Below are 19,459 nucleotides of genomic sequence, written 5' to 3'. Positions count from 1 at the left end.
CAGAGTCTGCACGTTCACCCCGTGTCTGCGTGGGTTTCCTCCGGGTGCCCCGGTTTCCTCCCACAGTCCAAAAGACATGCTGGCTAGGTGCATTGGCCATGCTAAATTCTCCCTCAGTGTACCCGACATTGTGGCGACTAGGGGATTTTCACAGTAACTGCATTGCAGTGTTAATGTAAGCCTACTTGTGACACCAATAAATAAATTTTAAAACTTTAAACTGCAAGAGCACTGAAAAAAATGCAACATTCAGGTTCCATGTTTCAATCTCAAATCTACTTAAGAGTGTTCTTTTTAGATACATTAGCGCAGCAAACAAATTGGTAAAGATTAATTATTGAATTTGTTTTGGGCCACATTAAAATGCTGTCAGACAACTGTAGGTACAAAATGGGCAGCCTACAGCAGCCCCTTTAAGGTTTATATTAGACCATTTAATAGTCGGTACAACTATCCAGAGCATGTGCAAATCGAGTTCTGTCTAGCTACACCTACATTTCACATTTGGCGTCCTGTAATCAGTAAAGTTGATTTGTTTGTTTAAATGGCCAAATACCTGCTCCATATGGGTGTTCTGGATGGCTAACCATGGTGGCATAGTGGTTAGCGCTGCTGCCTCACAGCACCAGAGACCCAGGTTCAATTCCAGCCTTGGGTGACTGTGTGGAGTTTGCACATTCTCCCCATGTCTGCGTGGTTTTCCTCCGGGTGCTCTGGTTTCCTCCCACATTCCAAAAATGTGCAGGTTAGGTGGATTAGCCTTGCTAAATTGTCCCTTAGCGTCCCAAGGTGTGTAGGTTAGGGGGATTAGCAGGGTAAATATAAAGCTAACCCACCAAACCTACATATCCCTGGACTCTAAGGCGCAATTTAGCATGGCCAGTTCACCTACTCTGCACATCTTTGGACTGTGGGAGGAAACCAGAGCACCCAGAGGCAGACACAGGGAGAACATACAAAATCCACACACCAAGTCACCCAAGGCTGGATTGAACCCAGGTCCTTGACACTGTGAGGCTAATGCTAATTTCTTTCCCCTATATTTTGACAGGAAATAAAATAAAAATATCGAAAATCTTGGCTCCAGCATCCTTCTGTCCCTCCATCATCATGTGGGCTTCAAAACCTGAGTCCCTTCCCAATACGTTACCATCTCCACCTGTATGGTTTACTCCATTTTCATAATCACAGTGCTTTAGTGAAGCCCACTTGATAATTGCAAGTGATGCAAATAAAATATAGGAAATAGATGTTATGCCATCCATAGGGATTGCAATCATAGAATAAGCAGATTCAACATGATCTGGATTTGGAAATGCAGAGAAACCAACGATATAATTTTTAAAAATGCTAGCTTCAAAAATAAATTACACAGCAGCCCAAGCAAATTGATTTGTAGGAGATTATTCAAAAAGAGTTCAGTCGGGGGAAAAAAAAACTGAACATCTTTAAAGGCTCAATGTTTTTTCTTAATGTTAATGCACAAAAGATACTTGCAGCCCCAGAATCAGAAAACAATGGCTAAACAAATGTGTCTTGAACTAGATTAATAACTTAATCAGAAGTGAAATAAGGGAGGAAATTCTTCTACAAATCCTACAATGAGGGATGTTTGGATGTGCAGTGACCTTGGACTTAGGCAAAATGTCCCCTTTTCTACACACAATCACAGTAAATGTGACACAGAAAAGGGCGTTAATCTGAAACGCCCTTGTAGCCAGAACTTGGCTAGAATATCTTTGTTACTTTAGACAAGGACCTTAATTTGTCCAAAGTAGTTTGTGTAATAACTGCTCAAGTGAAGGATGCAATGGATCACATGATGAATACCTCAACAGGAGTCAAAACAAACTTTTCCCCCAGTGCAGCTCCTTCAGTTACAAATGGTGGACAAACCAGTGGTACAGTTGGTAATAAACCCCATCTGCAGGACCTAAACTATGGTGAGGAACAGTGCTAAGAGTTGCAACCTCGGTTGGCTGAAGTCTCAACATGGCCAATTCAATATCATGATGTGGAGATGCCGGCGTTGGACTGGCCGGCATTGGACTGGCCGGCATCTCCACATCATGGCTACCATCGACACCGCAAACTGCCGGCTCCAAGTGGAGTGGATCTCCAAGAAGATCGCGCATATCGACCCCAGTCCAATTCAATATCAGCCAGGCTGCAACTGCTGACTTCATAACTCAATTTGCAAAACTGTGACCAAAAGAAAGGCAACTCAGGTATCCAGATACCTGACAAAGGGTCATCCAGACTCGAAACATTGGCTTTATTCTCTCTCCATAAATGCTGTCAGATCTGCCGAGATTTTCTGTTTTTGTATCCGGGTACCTGCATGAACCATCAGCTGCAATGATGTGCTAAGCACAATGCACACAGTACTCCCATGTGTGACAAGAAGGAAATATTTATGATAAGTGTATTATTCTCTTTATTAGATTATTGGAATTTCTTACTACAATTAACAGAATTAATGCAGTGTATATTCAATGCGTTTATGAAAGACGAGGGGAATCACATGATGGTGCATTCCAGTAAACTGGCATATACTCTCAAGGTTCCCTGCTCAATCCCTGGTTCTTGCTACTGTTTACTTTGATATAGGGAATGCACTGTCTGTTTATCAGATTGGGTGCTGAGTCAGCACCCAACTCAGCACCCAATAAATCAGCCAGCCTTAAACCTAAAAATGTAACAGATATCAGCTACTTAGGCTTTCAAACAGCAGTTCATAAAGTTCTGTCAGAAATGTCTACTTAGTGAAACACAAAGCTGTAGGAATTCAGGGTAAATCTTGGAACTAAGTAAGAAATTGGCTGAAAGGCAGGACGTCTACAACATTATTTTATTTACCAATTAAAAGCTTAAAATTAGCCGTATCTGGATTTCCAATTAGACATGTGTGACTAATATTGGATAACGCTGTATTAGTGAATTCACCCATGGTGTTATTCATGGTGTCTTGAGGATATTTTAAGTTCAATAATTTTTTTTGTATCTTATAAATCCACTGTATTTACCAATTTACACTGCACTTCACAACCTTATCTGCACAATATTCATTTTTTAGGCACAGGGAATTTTTGGGACAAACTACTCTAAGTTAGTCAATGAATTAAAAAAAAAAATCGCCAGAGAATCATGCATCAGAAAGGCTAGGCCATACTAGTAGACAGGAGTACATGCCCCATAGTTACTTGATCTGCTCCATCCTTGGATGCACGAAATGATAGAGAATACATTAATGGCTTAACTTTGTTTAGTAGACAGATTCAGCTGTTGGTCTCAAACACAAGTTGCTGATGATCACTTTTGAAATCAAGAAAAAGGACTTGTCTCATTCAAAAGGTAGCAACTCCCAACAAAGCAGCACTCCTTCAGTGCTGTACTGGATTGTCAGCCTAGAATGCCATGCTCAACTCTCTAGAGCAGAACCCGAAAGTTCTGAAGAGGCAAAAGTGCCACCAACTGAGCTACAACTGACACTACACGAATAAATAATTGGAGATTGCGCTTACCATCCACTGCTTCCAGTGGGTGAATCGCATTAACACCAATTCACCCACTCTAAGCAGTGGAGACTGCATCACCTAAGGATTGAAGAAAAATAACAAGGATTTCTGCTGTTGTTTTAGTCAGGCTAGAATCTTAGAAACAGTGCTCCTCCTGTTGTCAGCAGGAGCTCCTCTTTCCTGTTTACAGTCACATAGCCCAGTCACTTGAGTAGCTGTACTGTTATTGTTAATCAATAACCAAACAAATAACTTTCATTTCCGCAGAAGGAAGACAATCAATGCTTGGCAAGAATAAACTGAAAATGGAAAATGCTGAAGCAATCTATTACTTTTGAGTTTTGGAAGACATGACTATTTGCAACTGAGAGGTGGGAAATTTTGAAGTATTGTAGACCTAGCACCAGACAACACTCCCACAATGGTTTTGAAAAAAATCTGGCCAGACTACAATACTGTGTCAATATGAACACAGGGAAGCTTATTTCAGTGCTTATAATGAGCATGAGTTCATGGTTGATTGGAATCTTATTCCAATTGAGTGGTCAGCATAATTCCTATGTTCCTCTCATCCCGTGATTTAATTAGTTCTCGTCTCCTATTTCAGCAACTAACAGGTTGGAACAATCCCGATTGCATCCATTACTACAAAGTTCAGAAGTTTGCACTGTGATATTCTGAAATTGGATATGCTCATTACGGTGTTAACAATGCCTATTTAGCATAAAAAGCTTGTAAAATAAACATGGAACGAATAAAAACGCAAGACAGAATAATGCACACAGGAAGCCATGCACCAGAAGACGCAAATGAGTTAGAGACAAACGAGGCTGCTCAACCAAAGCAATAAGCATTAGAGTTTGGGTGTGAAGGTTTGGAAGGAGGAGAAAAGTGCAACAAAGAAAGACAGAGAACCAGCTAGGACAAGAGAATGACAAGCAACACTTCAGATAAAGAGAAATACATAGATTAAGTTATCTTCCCAAAACAACATGCATCCAGCTAAAGAACGGCGTGGTATAATTCTGAACAAAGATCACATTGTTTTTAAAAAACCTTGCCTTGGATGGTCCATTGACCTCCTTAATGATAGCTCAATGACAAAATCCCAAGAGTCGTGTTTCCTGACCTAACTGATCTCAGAAAAATACTACCAATCTACAACATTGATTACAGACCTAACCTGACCCTCGCTGCCAGCCACATGGCTTTTGAGCCCAAATAGTTACTGATCTTCTAGGTTCCTTCTCCTCCTTAGTCAAAAACTACAATGATTCATGCCTAAGTTGGCCAGAGAGTAGGAACAGAGGAATGCTGATGGGTTGCAGTAGGAATTAATGTAGCAGCGTACCTGATAGAGGAGAGAAGTGTTATGATAGGAAGGAGAAAATACAGGAACCAAGAACCTAAGAGGTGCCATGAGGAAAAAAAAAGATAAAACAAATAAAGAGCTTGGGTCTGAATGTGTTTTATCAAAACACATTCAATTATTACATTCTGGAACAATATATTCCACACTTGTGGAGCTTTCCCGGTCGATAGCCACTGATACAAAGTTATTGATTTGGCAGAAGAGTTGTGAATAAGGGAACATTTAACAGGTATGTTTACCCATTTGTTGGTTTACTATGTAACTAGCATTTTTATTGTAATTGGGTAGGTTAAGTAATGGCGTTGGCTTTTACCTGGAGGACTGAGGTTTGGATTTTGAAATGAGAGGTGATCTAGATCGCACACAGCAATTCTCTTAACCTCTCCTTTATTAGCTTCAGGAGGAATAAATTTGTTTGAGCTGGGAAGTTTACATTGTTTTAAGCAAAGTGACCAAATTTTCTGTTAGGTCTCGGGCTGCACGACTGCCTGTGTATCTGTGGCTTCCAGTACCAAAGAATGGCTGCCCTGCTCCATCTCCAATGTTAAAGGCCAGTCAAAAATGGAAGTCTCCTCAGGTTATTCAGTCTTTGATTCACATCTATGTTCCTTGTTTGGTGCTGCATCAGTGGCTGCTATCCAGGGGGATAAACTGAAATCTGATCCCAATGCCAAGCTCTTCATGGGAGTTATATTCCGAGCTTTGTCCCCACAGGAGAATGAATGGTCCTTGAAAAAGAGGCAGCCTTGTGTTCTTTGTCTTTTTGTCTGTCTTTTGCAAGCATTCAGTGGAGGTTGAATAAGGTCACAGAGTTTCTGAAGTTTCTGCTTTTCTTTGTCCTTCAAGAAAGTCTTAACAAATTTTGCAGGCTACAGAATTGTAGTTTAACACAAGATACTACAGGCACCTTTCGGAAATATGAGTTGAAAGAAACAGTCCACACTTTTGCGAAGGAATCAAAAAGTGCAGAAAGTTCTTTCAAAATTAATTGGCATTTTATTTTCACTTAACAGCCTTATTCCAAAATGTTTCATTGCAACAAGAGGCTGACCACAGAAGAAAAACAACTAATGTAAATGCATAAAGGAGGTAAACTCAGAGATGAATACAGCATCAGCTAAAAGCCCCTTAACAAATCATCTTTTCAATATCCCTGACTGCATTCATGCCTTAATATTTTAATGTATTAAAAAAATCAAGTGAGTTACTTGGGTACTTTGAATGTGGATGAACTATAAAACTTTTTTAAAATTCTGACATGAAATATGTATATCACCGAGAGGGCCAATATTTATTGCCCATCCCTAATTGCCCACAAGAAGATGGCAGTGAACCACCTTCTTAAACCTGTTGCATTTGTGTGGTAAAGATGCTCTTACAATACTATTTGGGAGGGAGTTCCAGGATTTTGATTCAAAAACAATCAAGAAATTGTACATTTCCAAGTCAGGAAGTTGTGCAACTTGAAAGGGGAACCTGCAAATTCCCAAGTATCTGTTACCATTGTACTCCTGGGTGATAGAGTTCCTGGGAGGTGCTGTCAAAGAAGCCTCAACAAGATTAAATGAATCTTATTGATTGCATTTGTGTCTGGTCTAGTTAAGTTTCTGGTCAATGGTAACCCCCAGATGTTGATTTTGGGGATGTCAGTCTTACAAATGTCATCGCGCGTAATTTAACACCAATGTTATTTTACAGTCCTGCCAAAGACTGGAGTTTTGAATGGTTTGCTGCAGTTCCAGCTATGATGGGGCCATAAAATTCTGCCCATTGTAAGTCATGGGGAGATGGTTAAATTCTCTTATTGGAGATGGTCTTGTGCAGCACAAACGTTACTTGCCACTTTACAGACCAGTTGAATATCTTCCAGGTCTCGCTGCAGGTAGACATGGATTGCTTCATTATCTGAGGAGTTACGAATGGAACCGAAATCTTACTGGTAAGCATTCCCACTACTGATCTTAGGATGGGGTTTTGAAGGGTGCAGCACAGTGAGGTTGTTGATAAAGCAGTTAAAAATGGTTGGCCCGAGGACATTGCCCTGAGGAACTCCTGCAGCAATGCTTTTGAATTGAGATGATTACCTCCAACAATTATAGAAACAGAGGACAATAGGCCATTCAGCCCATCGAGCATGCTCTGCCATTCAATATGGTCATGGCTGATCATCACTTCAGTGCCTTTTACCCAAACTGTCCACATAGCCCTTTATGTCATGGGGTATGTTTAAAGCAGAGATTGACAAATTTCTAAATACCAATGACAGCTTCCACAGCTCTCTGGGCTAGAGAATTCCACAGATTCACAACCTTCTAAGTAAAAGGAATTTCCCCCCTTCTCAGCCCTAAGTGGCCTTCCCCTTATTTTGAAATTGTGTTCTCTCGTTCTGAACTCCCCAACTAGAGGAAACATCTTACCTCCATCTACCCTGTCTATCTCTGGAGTACTTTGTAGGTCCCAATGAGATCACCATTCATTCTTTGAAATTCTAGAAAACATAGGCCCAGTTGCCCTAATCTTTCTTCATTGGACAGGCCCGCCATGGTGGGAACAAGTCTAGTGAATCTTTGTTGCACTCCCTCTATAACAATTATATCCTTTCTAAAGTAAGAGGACCAAAACTCTACACCATTCCAAGTGTAGTCTAACCAAGGTTCATTACAATTGAAGCAGGATTTCGCTCCTTCTGTGCTCAAATCCTCTTGCACTAAAGGCTAACATACCATGAGCCTTCCTAACTGCTTGCTGCATCTGCACGTTAGCTTTCAGTGACTTAATGATGAGGATACCCAGATTGCTTTGTACATGTACACTTTCTAATCTGTCATCATTTAAGAAATAATTTGGACCTCTTCTTCCCACCAAAGTGGATAACCTCTCAGTTTTCCACATTATATTCCATTTGCATATTCTTGCCCAAGTCTGTCCAAATCTTCCTCACAACTCACAATCCCACTTAGATTTGTGTCATCCACAAATTTGGAAATATTACATTTGGTCCCCACATCCAAATCATTGATATATATTGTGAACAGCTGGGGCCCAAGTTGACGTACACTACCTGTCACAGCCTGCCAGTGCGAGAATGACTGTTTATTCCTACTATTTGCATTATGTTAATCAATCCTTAATCCATGCCAACATTTGTGAACCAAACTCCCACAGGGAACGTTATCAAATGCCTTCTGTAAATCCAAGTAAACTACATCCACTGACTGCCCTTTATCAGTCCTGTTTCTAACATCCTCAAAAAATTTGAACAAAATTTGTCAAACCCTTCCCTGTGGCTCCAGACAAGACAATTCTAAAAGAGTCTAAAAACTGATTTACCAGATCTGGTAAAGACAAAGGAACGTAATGGCTATCTCACCCAAAGACTCTGGGTATAATTGCCTAGAATCCAGTTTGAATACACAAAAGGGGGTTAAAAGCTAGCCAAGAGAGCTGCCCAATGCCTGCCAGTGTGCTGTGAGAAAAGTGGATAAAATTTCCCAGATTGAAGAAGATACAGTAACTGAGGCAGGTTCCCTACAAAAATAACCACCTATTGCAGGAATATCTAAAACTCTCTCTCTCTGATTGTGAAAGTCTATCAGCCAGCAGAAAGGTCGCAGCTGGAAAAAGAACTGAAATCTCTTTCTACCAAACCAAAGAACATCTGAACTGAAGAATCAATTGTTTGCCAAAAGTCAACTCCTGGAATCAACCTGCATCGGCCGCAATGCTCATCATCCACTCCTCTCAACTCAAGGACAGTTCTGTATAGAATCCCTACAATGCAGGAGGCCATTTGGCCCTTCGAGTCCGCACCGACTCGCTGAACAAACATTTTAACCAGGTCCACTCACTCGCCCTATCTCCCTACGCGTTTACCACGGCTCATCCACCTAACCTACACATCTTTTGACACTAAGAGGCAACTTAGCATGGCCAATCCACCTAACATGCATATATTTGGACTGTGGGAGGAAACCAGAGCACCAGGAGGAAACCCACACAGACACAGGGAGAACGTGCAAGCGCCACACAGTCACCCAAGGCCTGAATCGAACTAGAGTCCCTGGCCTTTGCTTTCCTATATATCTTTGTAATGTAAGCAAATTTGGCTATAATAGTCAGCCCCTTCATCTAAGTCATTGATATAGATCGCAAATAGTTAAGGCATTGCACTGAACCCTGCACCATCCCACTCCACACGTTGTCAACATGAAAATGATTCATTTATTTCAATTCTCTCTCACGTCAGTTAGCCAATCCTCCATCCACACTAACATATTATCCCCAATACAATGAGTTCTTGTCTTGTGTAATAATATTTTATGCGGCACCTTATCAAGTGTCTTTTGGAAATCAATATACACAATATATGCTGGTTGTCCTTTACAACCCTGCTAGTTACAGCCTCAGAGAACTCTAATAAATTTGCTCAAGATAAGTTTCCTTTCATGAAATCATGTTGACTCTGCCTGATTGTATTATGATTTTCTAAATATCCTGCAACTACTTCTTTAATGTGGATTCTAGCTGACAAACTAGCCCATAGCTTCCTGCTTTCTGTCTTCTTTCTTGAATGCAGGCGTTATATTTGCAGTTTTCCAATTCACTACGGAATCTAGAAATTTTGGAAGATTACGACCAATGAATCGACTATCTCTGCAGCTACTTCTTTTGAAAACAGGGGAATCAGTTAAAGAAAGCCGTGCAATGTTGGTCTGAGGAACCGGATGATCTCCTTCGAATCAGTGGACTGGTCAATATTTTAAAAACTCAACAACCAACCTGAATGAGTACACCACTTCAGTAACTAACTTCATTAGTATGTAGAAGACTGTGCACCAAAGAAGCAAATCCGTGTGTTTCCTAACGGGAAACCATGAATGAACAGGGAATGAACAGCCTGCTGAAGTCCAGATCTGAAGCCCAGATCTGAAGCTTTCAAGTCAGATGACCCTAACCTATACAAGAAATCCAGATATGACCTATGGAGATCCATCAAAGATGCCAAAAGACAGTATCGGACTAAGCTAGAGTCCCAAGCTAGCCACATGGACCCCCACTGACTATTGTAAGGTCTGCAAGACATAACAGACTGCAAGATGAAGGCATGTAAAATCGCCGGCTCCAATGCACCCCGCCCCAATGAGCTCAACTTATTCTATGCCCATTTTGAGCAAGAGGTCAGCAAGAGCATGACCTCCACCCCAGAAACCTCGGCTGAACCTGTATCCGAGGTCACCATCGCAGACATCAGAGCAGCCTTCTTGAAATCCATGGAAAGCGACTGGCCTGGATGGGGTACCCAGACGAGCACCCAGATCCTGCGCAGGCCAGCTGGTGGGGATATTCGCAGCCATCTTTAACCTCTTTACACCAATCTGACATCCCTATCTGCTTCAAGAAGATGACCATCATCCCTGTACCAAAGCAAAGCCTGGCAGCGTGCCTTAATGATTATTATCTGGTGGCTCTGACATCCATCATTATGAAGTGCTTGAATCAATTCCGGCCTCCCAGATTGCCTGGATCCACTACAGTTCACCTATTGCCACAACGGGTCCACAGCAGACGCCATCTCTCTGGCTCTTGACTCAACCCTGGAACATCTGGATAACATGTCAGACTTTTTATTGACTACAGCTCAGCCTTCAACAACATTATTCCTACAAAACTCATCTCCAAACTCCATGGCCTGGGGCTTGACTCCCTTCTCTGCGACTGCATCCTAGACTTCCTAACCCACAGACCGCAATCAGTAAGGATAGGCACCAACACCTCCTCCACGATCATCCTCAACACCGGTGCCCGACAAGGCTGTGTCCTCGGCCCTTTACTAGACTCCTCATACACCTATGACTGTGTGGCCAAATTCCCCTCCAACTCAATTTTCAAGTTTGCTGATGACACCACCGTAGTGGGTCAGATCTCAAACAATGACGAGATAGAGCACAGGAAAGAGGTAGAGAATCTGGTGAACTGGTGCGACGACAATAATCTCCCCTTCAATGTCAACAAAATGAAGGAGATAGTCAGCGACTTCAAGAAATGTAGTGGAGGACATGCCCCTGTCTACATCAACAGGGACAAAGTGGAAATGGTGGAAAGGTTCAAGTTCCTAGGTGCGCAGATCACCAACAACCTGTCCTGATCCCTTCACACCGATGGTATAGTTAAAAAAGCCCACCAATGCCCCTACTTTCTCAGGAGGTTAAGGAAGCTTGGCATGTCCGCTACGACTCTCACCAACTTTTACAGATGCACCATAGAAAGCATTCTTTCTGGTTGTATCACAGCTTGGTATGGCTCTTGCTCTGCCCAAGACCGCAAGAAACTACAAAGGGTCGTGAATGAAGCCCAGTCCATCACACAAACCAGCCTACACTTTCCGCTGCCTCAGAAAAGCAGCCAGCGTAATCAAGGACCCCACACACCCGGACATACTCTCTTCCACCTTCTTCCTTCAGGAATAAGATACAAAATTCTGAGGTCACGTCCCAACCAACTCAAGAAGTTTCTTGCCTGCTGCCATCAGACGTTTGAATGGACTTACCTCATATTAAGTAGATCTTTCTCTACACCCTAGCTAAGACTGTAACACTACACTCTGCACTCTATCCTTTCATTCTCTATGAACGGTATGCTTTGTCTGTATAGCATGCAAGAAACAATACTTTTCACTGTATACTAATACATGTGACAATAATAAAATCAAATCAAATTAATACCAAGGATTAAGGCCATCAAGTCTGGCAGACACTTTAGCCTTTAGTCCAAATGTTTACAAATAAAAGTCAGGATGAAATTATGGCATAAGTGAAACTTTAAATAATTTATGTTTTTTAATTATCCAGCGATTCATATCCAGAAATGTCAGAGGAGCTCACTGACATGACAGCAAAAAGTTTGGAAGTGGAGGTAGCCATGACCATGTTGAATGACAGAACAGGCTCAAAGTGTTGATTAGCCTAATTCTGCTCTAATGCTCATGTTCTTTAAACCTGAAAATATAATTTTACAATTCAGCAATGTAGTTCTGTCAAGCATGTCTTGGTGGGTTCCTTTTACCCTGGATATTTTCCCTAAACTGGGTTACATTGTTTGCCCCTCCTAGAAGATTGCAAGACATGCATGTGTTGGGAGTGTTTGGAAAAGATAAAGATAGTGTTAATTAAATGGTGCTAGACAGAACAGGTTCAATGTGCCAGCCTGTCTTCTCTTATCCATATGTTTGCATGGGAAAACCTGTAGAAGCTATCACACAGAGCCCCAGAGTAATGGAGTTTGGTGTGACTGAGGTGGATAAGAAAGTTTCATAAAGATGAGGTTGGGATAGAAGCATATTATGTTATGTTATAGAGCGAGGACTAAGTAATCATGTGGTAACAAAGATGTGGCATTTGTGGGGTCAGCTCAAATTGAACATCAAAACTATGCACATTGGGTTGAATCTGATGTAGCTACCGGCTGGGTAGAGAATCAGATACTGAAATGCAGAGGGTTGGAGCTGGAGATCCCTGCTCATTAAGAACAAAATCTGATCAACACAAAATCTTTGAACAAGGTGTCGGCAGCAACCATCATAGCTTCCTTGATAACATCACCCTATGTTTTGCCAGCAGATGGCTAATGTGAAAAGACGTCTTTTTGCCAGCTTTGCCTTTAGCCACAGGTGATGTCAAGGAGTTAAAAACAGTGATTGAAAAGTAATATAGATAAGCAAAGAGGAGCAAGGATGGAACCTTAACGTACACGAGTTATGACTGTAAAGGGGGGGAAGATGAAAAGTCATTACAGGAGATGCACTGATTGCGCTGGGATACATAGCAGCGTTAGGAAGATTGTTACAACAGTGCATGAAATAGACCACAATAGAGAAGCGGGGAGTGATCAATCATGTTAATCACTGCAAAGAGGTCAAGGAGTGTGAGAACCCAAAAATGCACCACAGTCATAGAGGACAACATGGGTAAATCTGTTGAGAATAGTCTCAGTACTTTGGGGAGATATCACAGGTATGTAAGTAGGTGGAAACATGTTGTGCAACAAGAGATCAGGGTCATCTGATCAGCCACCTAACTTTGGCAGAAAGCCCTGGCAAACAGCACATCTTCTCTTGAGGTTAGGAAAGGCTGCTTAAAAAAAATGGAAGGAAACACCTAACAAAAAGACAAGAAGCTTGGACATAGGACAGCAAATAGAGAGGACACAGCAGACAAGGGAGTTTTTGAAGTTAAGAGTGGTGACGTGAAGGGCAGGGGTACAGAGTCTGAAAATAAACAATTATTGACAAAAGCAAAGTGCATTGAGCCAAAATACATTTTATTGTATTTTTGAGACTTGACATTGGACTTTCAAATAGACTCAACAGATCGACTGGACTAAAGGGAGACAGGGGCACAGTGGTAATGTAACTGGATTAATAATCCAAAGGCCCAGGCAAATACTTTGGGGGACATGGGTTCAAGTCTCACCATGGCAGTTGGTGGAATTTAAATTCAACGATTAAAAATCTGGAATTGAAAGCTAGTCTTAGTATTGGTGACCATGAAACAATCAGCAATTGCTGTAAAAACCCATTTTGTTCACTAATGTCTTTCAGGAAAGGAATTCAGCCATCCTGACCTGGTCTGGCCTACATGTGACTTTAGAACCACAGCAATGGGATTGGCCGTTCAAGTGCAATTTAGGATGGGTAACAAATGCTGGTCTTGCCAGAGATGCTACATCCCATGAAATAATTTTTTTTTAAATCTCAAATCCTTCCGATAATGGAGGAGAGACAAATGTGTAATATGGTCCCATAAATATTGGTTGTAGTTTCAATAAGCAAAATCCATCACTGACGTATTTTCACAAGCCCTGGATTAATTTTATAAATTTGCCCATTCAGAACCTTTGATTTATACCATTATTAACTTGTAGCTATTCTGCCTCAGCTGTTCAAGTAAACAAATTCTACATGAAACTAGAGAAAAAAAGAATTCCAAGACATTGCAGTCTAAAGTTCTTGAAAACTAAGATCGAAACTCACCTAATTACCCAAGCCCATTTTCCAAGCAACCTAACTTTTGATAAGGCTGTAAGGTTTGTGAGGTTTGCTCAGATAGAATAAAACATATTTTTAAAATGTTGTTCATCTCATGTGTGAGTTCAAAAGCATTTTCATTTTTAAATAGAAATCATTGTTGGACAATTATTAAGTTTAGCCAAAATCTGGCAAAACATTTTAAAACTACTGCAATGACAATTTAGTGTTCAATAGCAGACTGTGGCATTAACGTCATCTTTGGAATCAATCCACAGCACATAAACACTGTTTTTAGTTGATTTTAATTGAAACAAATATTTACAAATATTAGGCTTCCTGGATTGCTGGCAAGCCTTGTTGCAATCTTGCTGCCTTTAATTCTTCTACTCTGATTTTTGCCCTTAACAGGTCTTCCTCTAAAGCTTGTTTTCGTTTCAGGCTCTCTCTTTTTTCGTCAAGATAGAGTCCAAACTTTCTTTGATTTTCCATAATTATCTCATGTTCCTCTGCTGACATTAATTGCATTTCTCCACTATCACGACTGCCAACATGTTGCAGGGCACCGCTGTGGTGCTGGTGGTGGCTGAACAAAACATCTTCCCTTCTTGCAGGTCTAGGAGATGGTGTTAAGGATACTCTTGCCCCAGAAGATGAAAAGGGTGAGGCAGAGCCATTAGTGGCCTGTTGGGTCTCTGTTTTATTCTGTTGCTGCAAGTTTTCGCTTGGCTGTGCTAGCACAGTTAATATCGGAGGAGGTTTCTCTTCATGTTCGGGTTCTGACTCTGGCGTTACCCAATCATGACTAGAATGGGACTGGTAGCCTGAGGTTCCAGGTTGTGGGTACAAGCTAGCAGGCTGTTCCACGCAGGAATCTTGTTCTTGTTCAGAAGCCGAACTTCCACAAGGCCTGAAGGAAAGATTATACAGATAACGTTGATGCAATAAATTCAAAGCCATGAAAAATATTACATTTTTAAAAATTACATCCGAATGCCAAGTGACCAAAATACAATAAAACATACAAGTTGTCCAATGAACATCAGCAATATTGAATTAATAACTGCTTACCTTAGTTATCCAATCTGCCCTCTATTTCCTAAAATGTCAAGTTGTGCAGTCTGCTACTACTACTCTAAATTATCCCTTTAAATCTACTGCATTTAGTTGCAGTTCAGCTCCCTTTTTTCAGCCCTATGCTATTCCCATCAAAATTCAATGATTTAATATTAGTTATTTTTCTTCCCTTTCTTTCCATTCATATGATGAAAATCAACAAAGCCTGCAGCCCCTATGGTGTCGCTGCCGAGATCACCAAAGCTGGTAGGGTTTTGCTCACATCAAGACTCCAGGCACTTATCCTCTGAATTTGGCAGGAAAAAGAACTTCCCACCACTGACTTCAGGAAAGCGTCAATTGCAACTATCTTCAAGAAGGGAGATAAATCACGCTGTGAAAACTATCAAGGTTTTTTCCTCTCTCGTTCATAGTGGGGAAAATCCCAAGACACATTCTCCTGAATCACCTACTTCCTGTGGCTGAGGAAATCCTCCCAGAGACAGAGCAGCTTTGGACCTTACATAGGAACATTTGACATAACCTTTGCTGCCAGACACATTTTTAAAATGTTGAGAATATCAGGAACTTTTCATTGCTTTCACTGACTTGACCAAAGCATTTGGCTCAGTAAATCATGAGGCTCTGTTGATGGACATCCAAATCAATGGTCTGCAACCTTTTTTAGTACAAGATCACTTTTAGTATTAAAATGCAGCAAGAGACCTACTCTTACAAATGTGACTTAACTAAACCCCCCCCCAAAATGTACTTATGCATAACATTTACCTATTCTTCATGTGAGACCTGCGCTTGCACTGGGTGCTATAAAGTTTGAGGTCAGTCTCATACAGTCCATCAGTTGGGCATCTGTGAGACAAGTGTGATACTTGAACTTGATGATTTTCATCTGGAAAAAGCGACCTCAGAGATGTGGAATCAAAGTAGACCTTCACCTTGAATGCACACAATGTCAGAAGAGAGTACTTCTCTGTTGACAAGTCCTCAAAAGTCTTTGTCCCTTGACCTAGCTTTCAGTTCTATGTCATTTTACACGTTGATTATTTCTATGTTAAGTCCACTGCTTTGTTCGAACACCTGCTGAAATTTTGCTATCAATTCTCCAATGTCCACTTGAAGAAAAGGATTTGAGATAAACAATGATTTGTTCCATCTTGTCTAACTCCTGAAATCTTCTGTTGAATTCCTTTTCCAATTTGTTGATGTGGTCACAGAATTTGTTTGGATGGACCCCTTTCTGTATGAGCTGTTGTCAGATTTTCTCTAGAAGTACTCAGTAATTTTGTTCTTTAACTGGAAGGACCATAGGCCCAGTTTCAACTTGAACACATTCACTGCACTGATCATGTGACAAGTCTAGATCCCTCCCCTGCAGTCCATGGTTCAGTTCTTTCAATTTTGCATTTACGTCCGTAAGAAACGCCAAGTCTAGAACCATGTATTACCTGACAGTTTGCAGTACACCTCATTTCTTGATTTAAGAAAGGTGACAATTTCAGAGAGCAAAAATCTCGAGAGGACTTTTCCTCGACCCAACCACCTCATATTGCATGAAGGATTAGCTCACCGTAGGTGGCATCAAGCTAATCAAGTAACAATTTGAATAAATGATATTACAGAGCTCTTTTGAGTTGACAATCTTGGAAAGTCAATAATCTTGCTCACTAACGAAAAATGCACAACATGAAAGATTACACTACAGTCATTAATATACTTAAATTTTAAATGCACTGTTTAATCTGAAATTACCTCTTGTTCCCAAAATATACCCACATTCCTTGAACATACTAAGACACCCCTTTTCCCAAACAACATCCACATTAGTAACACAAGTCAAATCCAGTTCAAAGCTACCACACAATATAGCTTAGATGACCAAGTCTTGGAAAATGCCTTTTGCTGGTTCAGCAAAAGTACGAAACTGCATCTTTTAGACAACAGTACCTATAATTTTCCGTGGCTCTAAATGTTAGATGGAACAGGCCTCGATGGCTCTTATCATAGATGGAACTGGCTCTCTGAAGATTTTAGCCTGTCTGGCTGTTGGATGGAAAACTAGCCTCCCTCCCACTGAGGATGCCAGCAGTTATACTGTTTAGCCGCTTTGATATCCCATCCTGTGGATTCTGCTATCAATCTCCCAAATTCCTTGCCTTTAGGAGCTATCGTTTTGTATAGACTCACTGATTTCTGGTAAACAATGTTTCTGATATGGCAATTCGCACCTCAATTTCTCTGGATGCCTGCTAATCTTGTTACTGGGAAAATTGACTCTCAATATTCCTCTGCAGGCCTGCTAATCATGTGTCTGTAACTTTTGTTTTCATCTCAACTTCACCGTTAACCCTGTTAACTTCCAAATTCCTAACAGTGAGTTCCACATCTTACCACACTTGGTGTGAAGATCGGTTAATGGCTATCTTATTTTACTCCAATTCCAGAAAATGCTCAGTGACTATCTTGAATGTTAGCAGTTCAAAAATCAGTCAACTGCTATGTTACCCAAAGTTCAGTGTGGTCAATTATTCACAATGAAGAGCACAGAACTTGCCCCCAGTTACGGAGCAAGAACGCGACTAACTGAAATCAAGGTCCAAAATTAGAATTTAAATAATTTCTTTGTGTTGGTCACCTGACCAAAACTCCAGCCATATGTGCTCATATACTCTCAGTTCCAGAAACATAGATGAAGTGGCTGTAATGATAATGAGCTCTGAACACTAGCCTCAAATAAAGAGCATTTTAAAAAAACTATTTTATTACGGTCAGTAAAATGTGATAGCCTTACCTTTGCAAGTTGTCGGGGTCTATCACCTTCAAAAGTGGTTGGAAAATGTGAGGAATCATTTCTAGAATTCTTCTGGTTGGCTCAGAGACATTTCCTTTATAGTCTGGATGCAGTTGTTCTCTTCTGGCTATCTCTTGTTTGGCACTTTCTTTAATGCGTTTATATAGTGTTCGCAAAGCCTGTGCACCACGAGGAGGGCGATCCACTCCAACAGCATTGTACTGCTGTGCTATAGTTTCCCAGCAACGATTCTTTTCAACAATTATGGCTTGATTATTCTTATGAACCTCCAAGACCTTGATGTGAGGCCGCACAAGTTTTAACAGATCAATCTTTTCATATATGGTAAAATTCGAGGATCGATTTGATTTTTTCCCTAGCATATTTTGTGCAGAGCACATCATACAAACTTCAGACTGACTGTAAAGCCTTCACTCGCACTATAAGCTGAAGCTTAACTAGGCCAGCCTTTTTAGGCCTACGCCTATCAGGAGGGGTTCACTGAAATTCCTTTCAGCTTGACTTCATCCAGAGATCATCTGCAGCTGATCATCTGCAGGCTGAGCTAAGCTAGGCCTGACCTACTTAAGGCTCCAGACTAAAATGAGACTGTGCAAGCCCCCTGATGCTGAGACCAATCAAATGCTGGACTGTTTTGTTATCTGATCTGTTTTTCTGGTTTTGAAAGCATTAGCACAAGAATCCCAGTGCAAAGGTGCAGGTGTTCTAAAGCTATCATTTTGCTGTGTTACACACTAACCTACATAACACAGCCTGATCTTTATGCCAGATAGTGCAGCTGCTAAAAACTACACCTTTAATCTCAAAGACAAAAACTTAGTCTCGACTTTTATGTTTGAAATGGGAAAATTTATATCAAACTATGAACAAAGAATTATTGTTGATGTTAAAAAACAGTGTGCACGAGTATTCCACAGTCTGTATACTGATCCCTGACAGGGCCCCAGTAATCCTGCTGTGGAGCTTTTAGTGTTGTTTGCATTCCCCATGCTAGTTCTGATGTCAATCAAGGAACTTCACTTCCTCTATCATGCTTGGTTGTACGCCGTTCAATAAGTTTAAATAATCTGTCGTAATCAGCTTCCACCAAATCAACAGCAATTTTTAAAGAATTTGTCAAAGTCACATTGAAAAAAATAAATTGTACCACAAGTTGAAAGACAGATCTTTTGGCAACAAAAACAGCTCGAAAGCCTGAAATCCTGAAACCCACACAACAGCTTATGAAAATAGTCAGACCCACTCTATCAAGAGAGTCCATGATTTTAATTCAAATACCCCAGTATATTTTATGAATCTACAAGATTGGCAATTGTTTAATAACATATCCGATTATTATGTAAAATTTCACCAATACTCGGAGTAGATTGTGAAAGATTAATTTCAAAGCCCAATCTATATAGGGTACCAGTCAGAATACTGAATTCAGAGTTAGAGATGTCACGATATTGCCATCTGCTGACATCTCAATAGATACAATCCATGATAATTGCATCCTGGTAATAATTATAGACCATGACATACAAATAGTGAATGAGCAGAAATGTTAAAATACTGACTGAGCTTCAAAAACATGCTTAAGAATATTTTTTGGGAGGAGAGCAGCAAAACTGGATTTTACAATATATTTAAAATGCATCACAGTATAATATGTACACAAT

General features: G+C 40.7%; 2 protein-coding genes across 3 annotated transcripts in view; both read right to left on the bottom strand.

Moving 5' to 3' along the window:
- Nucleotides 1-19,459, bottom strand: part of rad54b (RAD54 homolog B) — a 108,577-nt gene that overhangs the window by 74,183 nt on the left and 14,935 nt on the right. The window lies entirely within an intron of this gene.
- Nucleotides 14,209-18,189, bottom strand: fsbp (fibrinogen silencer binding protein). The gene is made up of 2 exons (XM_078217040.1): nucleotides 17,778-18,189; nucleotides 14,209-14,822 (listed from the first exon to the last, which is right to left on the bottom strand). The coding sequence occupies exons 1-2, from the start codon at nucleotides 18,179-18,181 to the stop codon at nucleotides 14,243-14,245; spliced, it is 984 nt and encodes a 327-aa protein (XP_078073166.1). The 5' UTR covers nucleotides 18,182-18,189; the 3' UTR covers nucleotides 14,209-14,242.

The sequence above is a fragment of the Mustelus asterias genome, chromosome 7 (assembly GCF_964213995.1).
Source record: "Mustelus asterias chromosome 7, sMusAst1.hap1.1, whole genome shotgun sequence".
Classification (NCBI taxonomy): domain Eukaryota; kingdom Metazoa; phylum Chordata; class Chondrichthyes; order Carcharhiniformes; family Triakidae; genus Mustelus; species Mustelus asterias.
This window is presented reverse-complemented; position numbering and strand designations above follow the sequence as displayed.

Excerpts from the sequence above, each read along its gene's own strand:
- fsbp (XM_078217040.1), bottom strand. The coding sequence starts at position 18,181 with ATGATGTGCTCTGCACAAAATATGCTAGGGAAAAAATCAAATCGATCC. Across the intron at positions 14,823-17,777 it reads GACCCCGACAACTTGCAAAG|GCCTTGTGGAAGTTCGGCTT; the intron begins GTAAGGCTATCA and ends TCTTTCCTTCAG.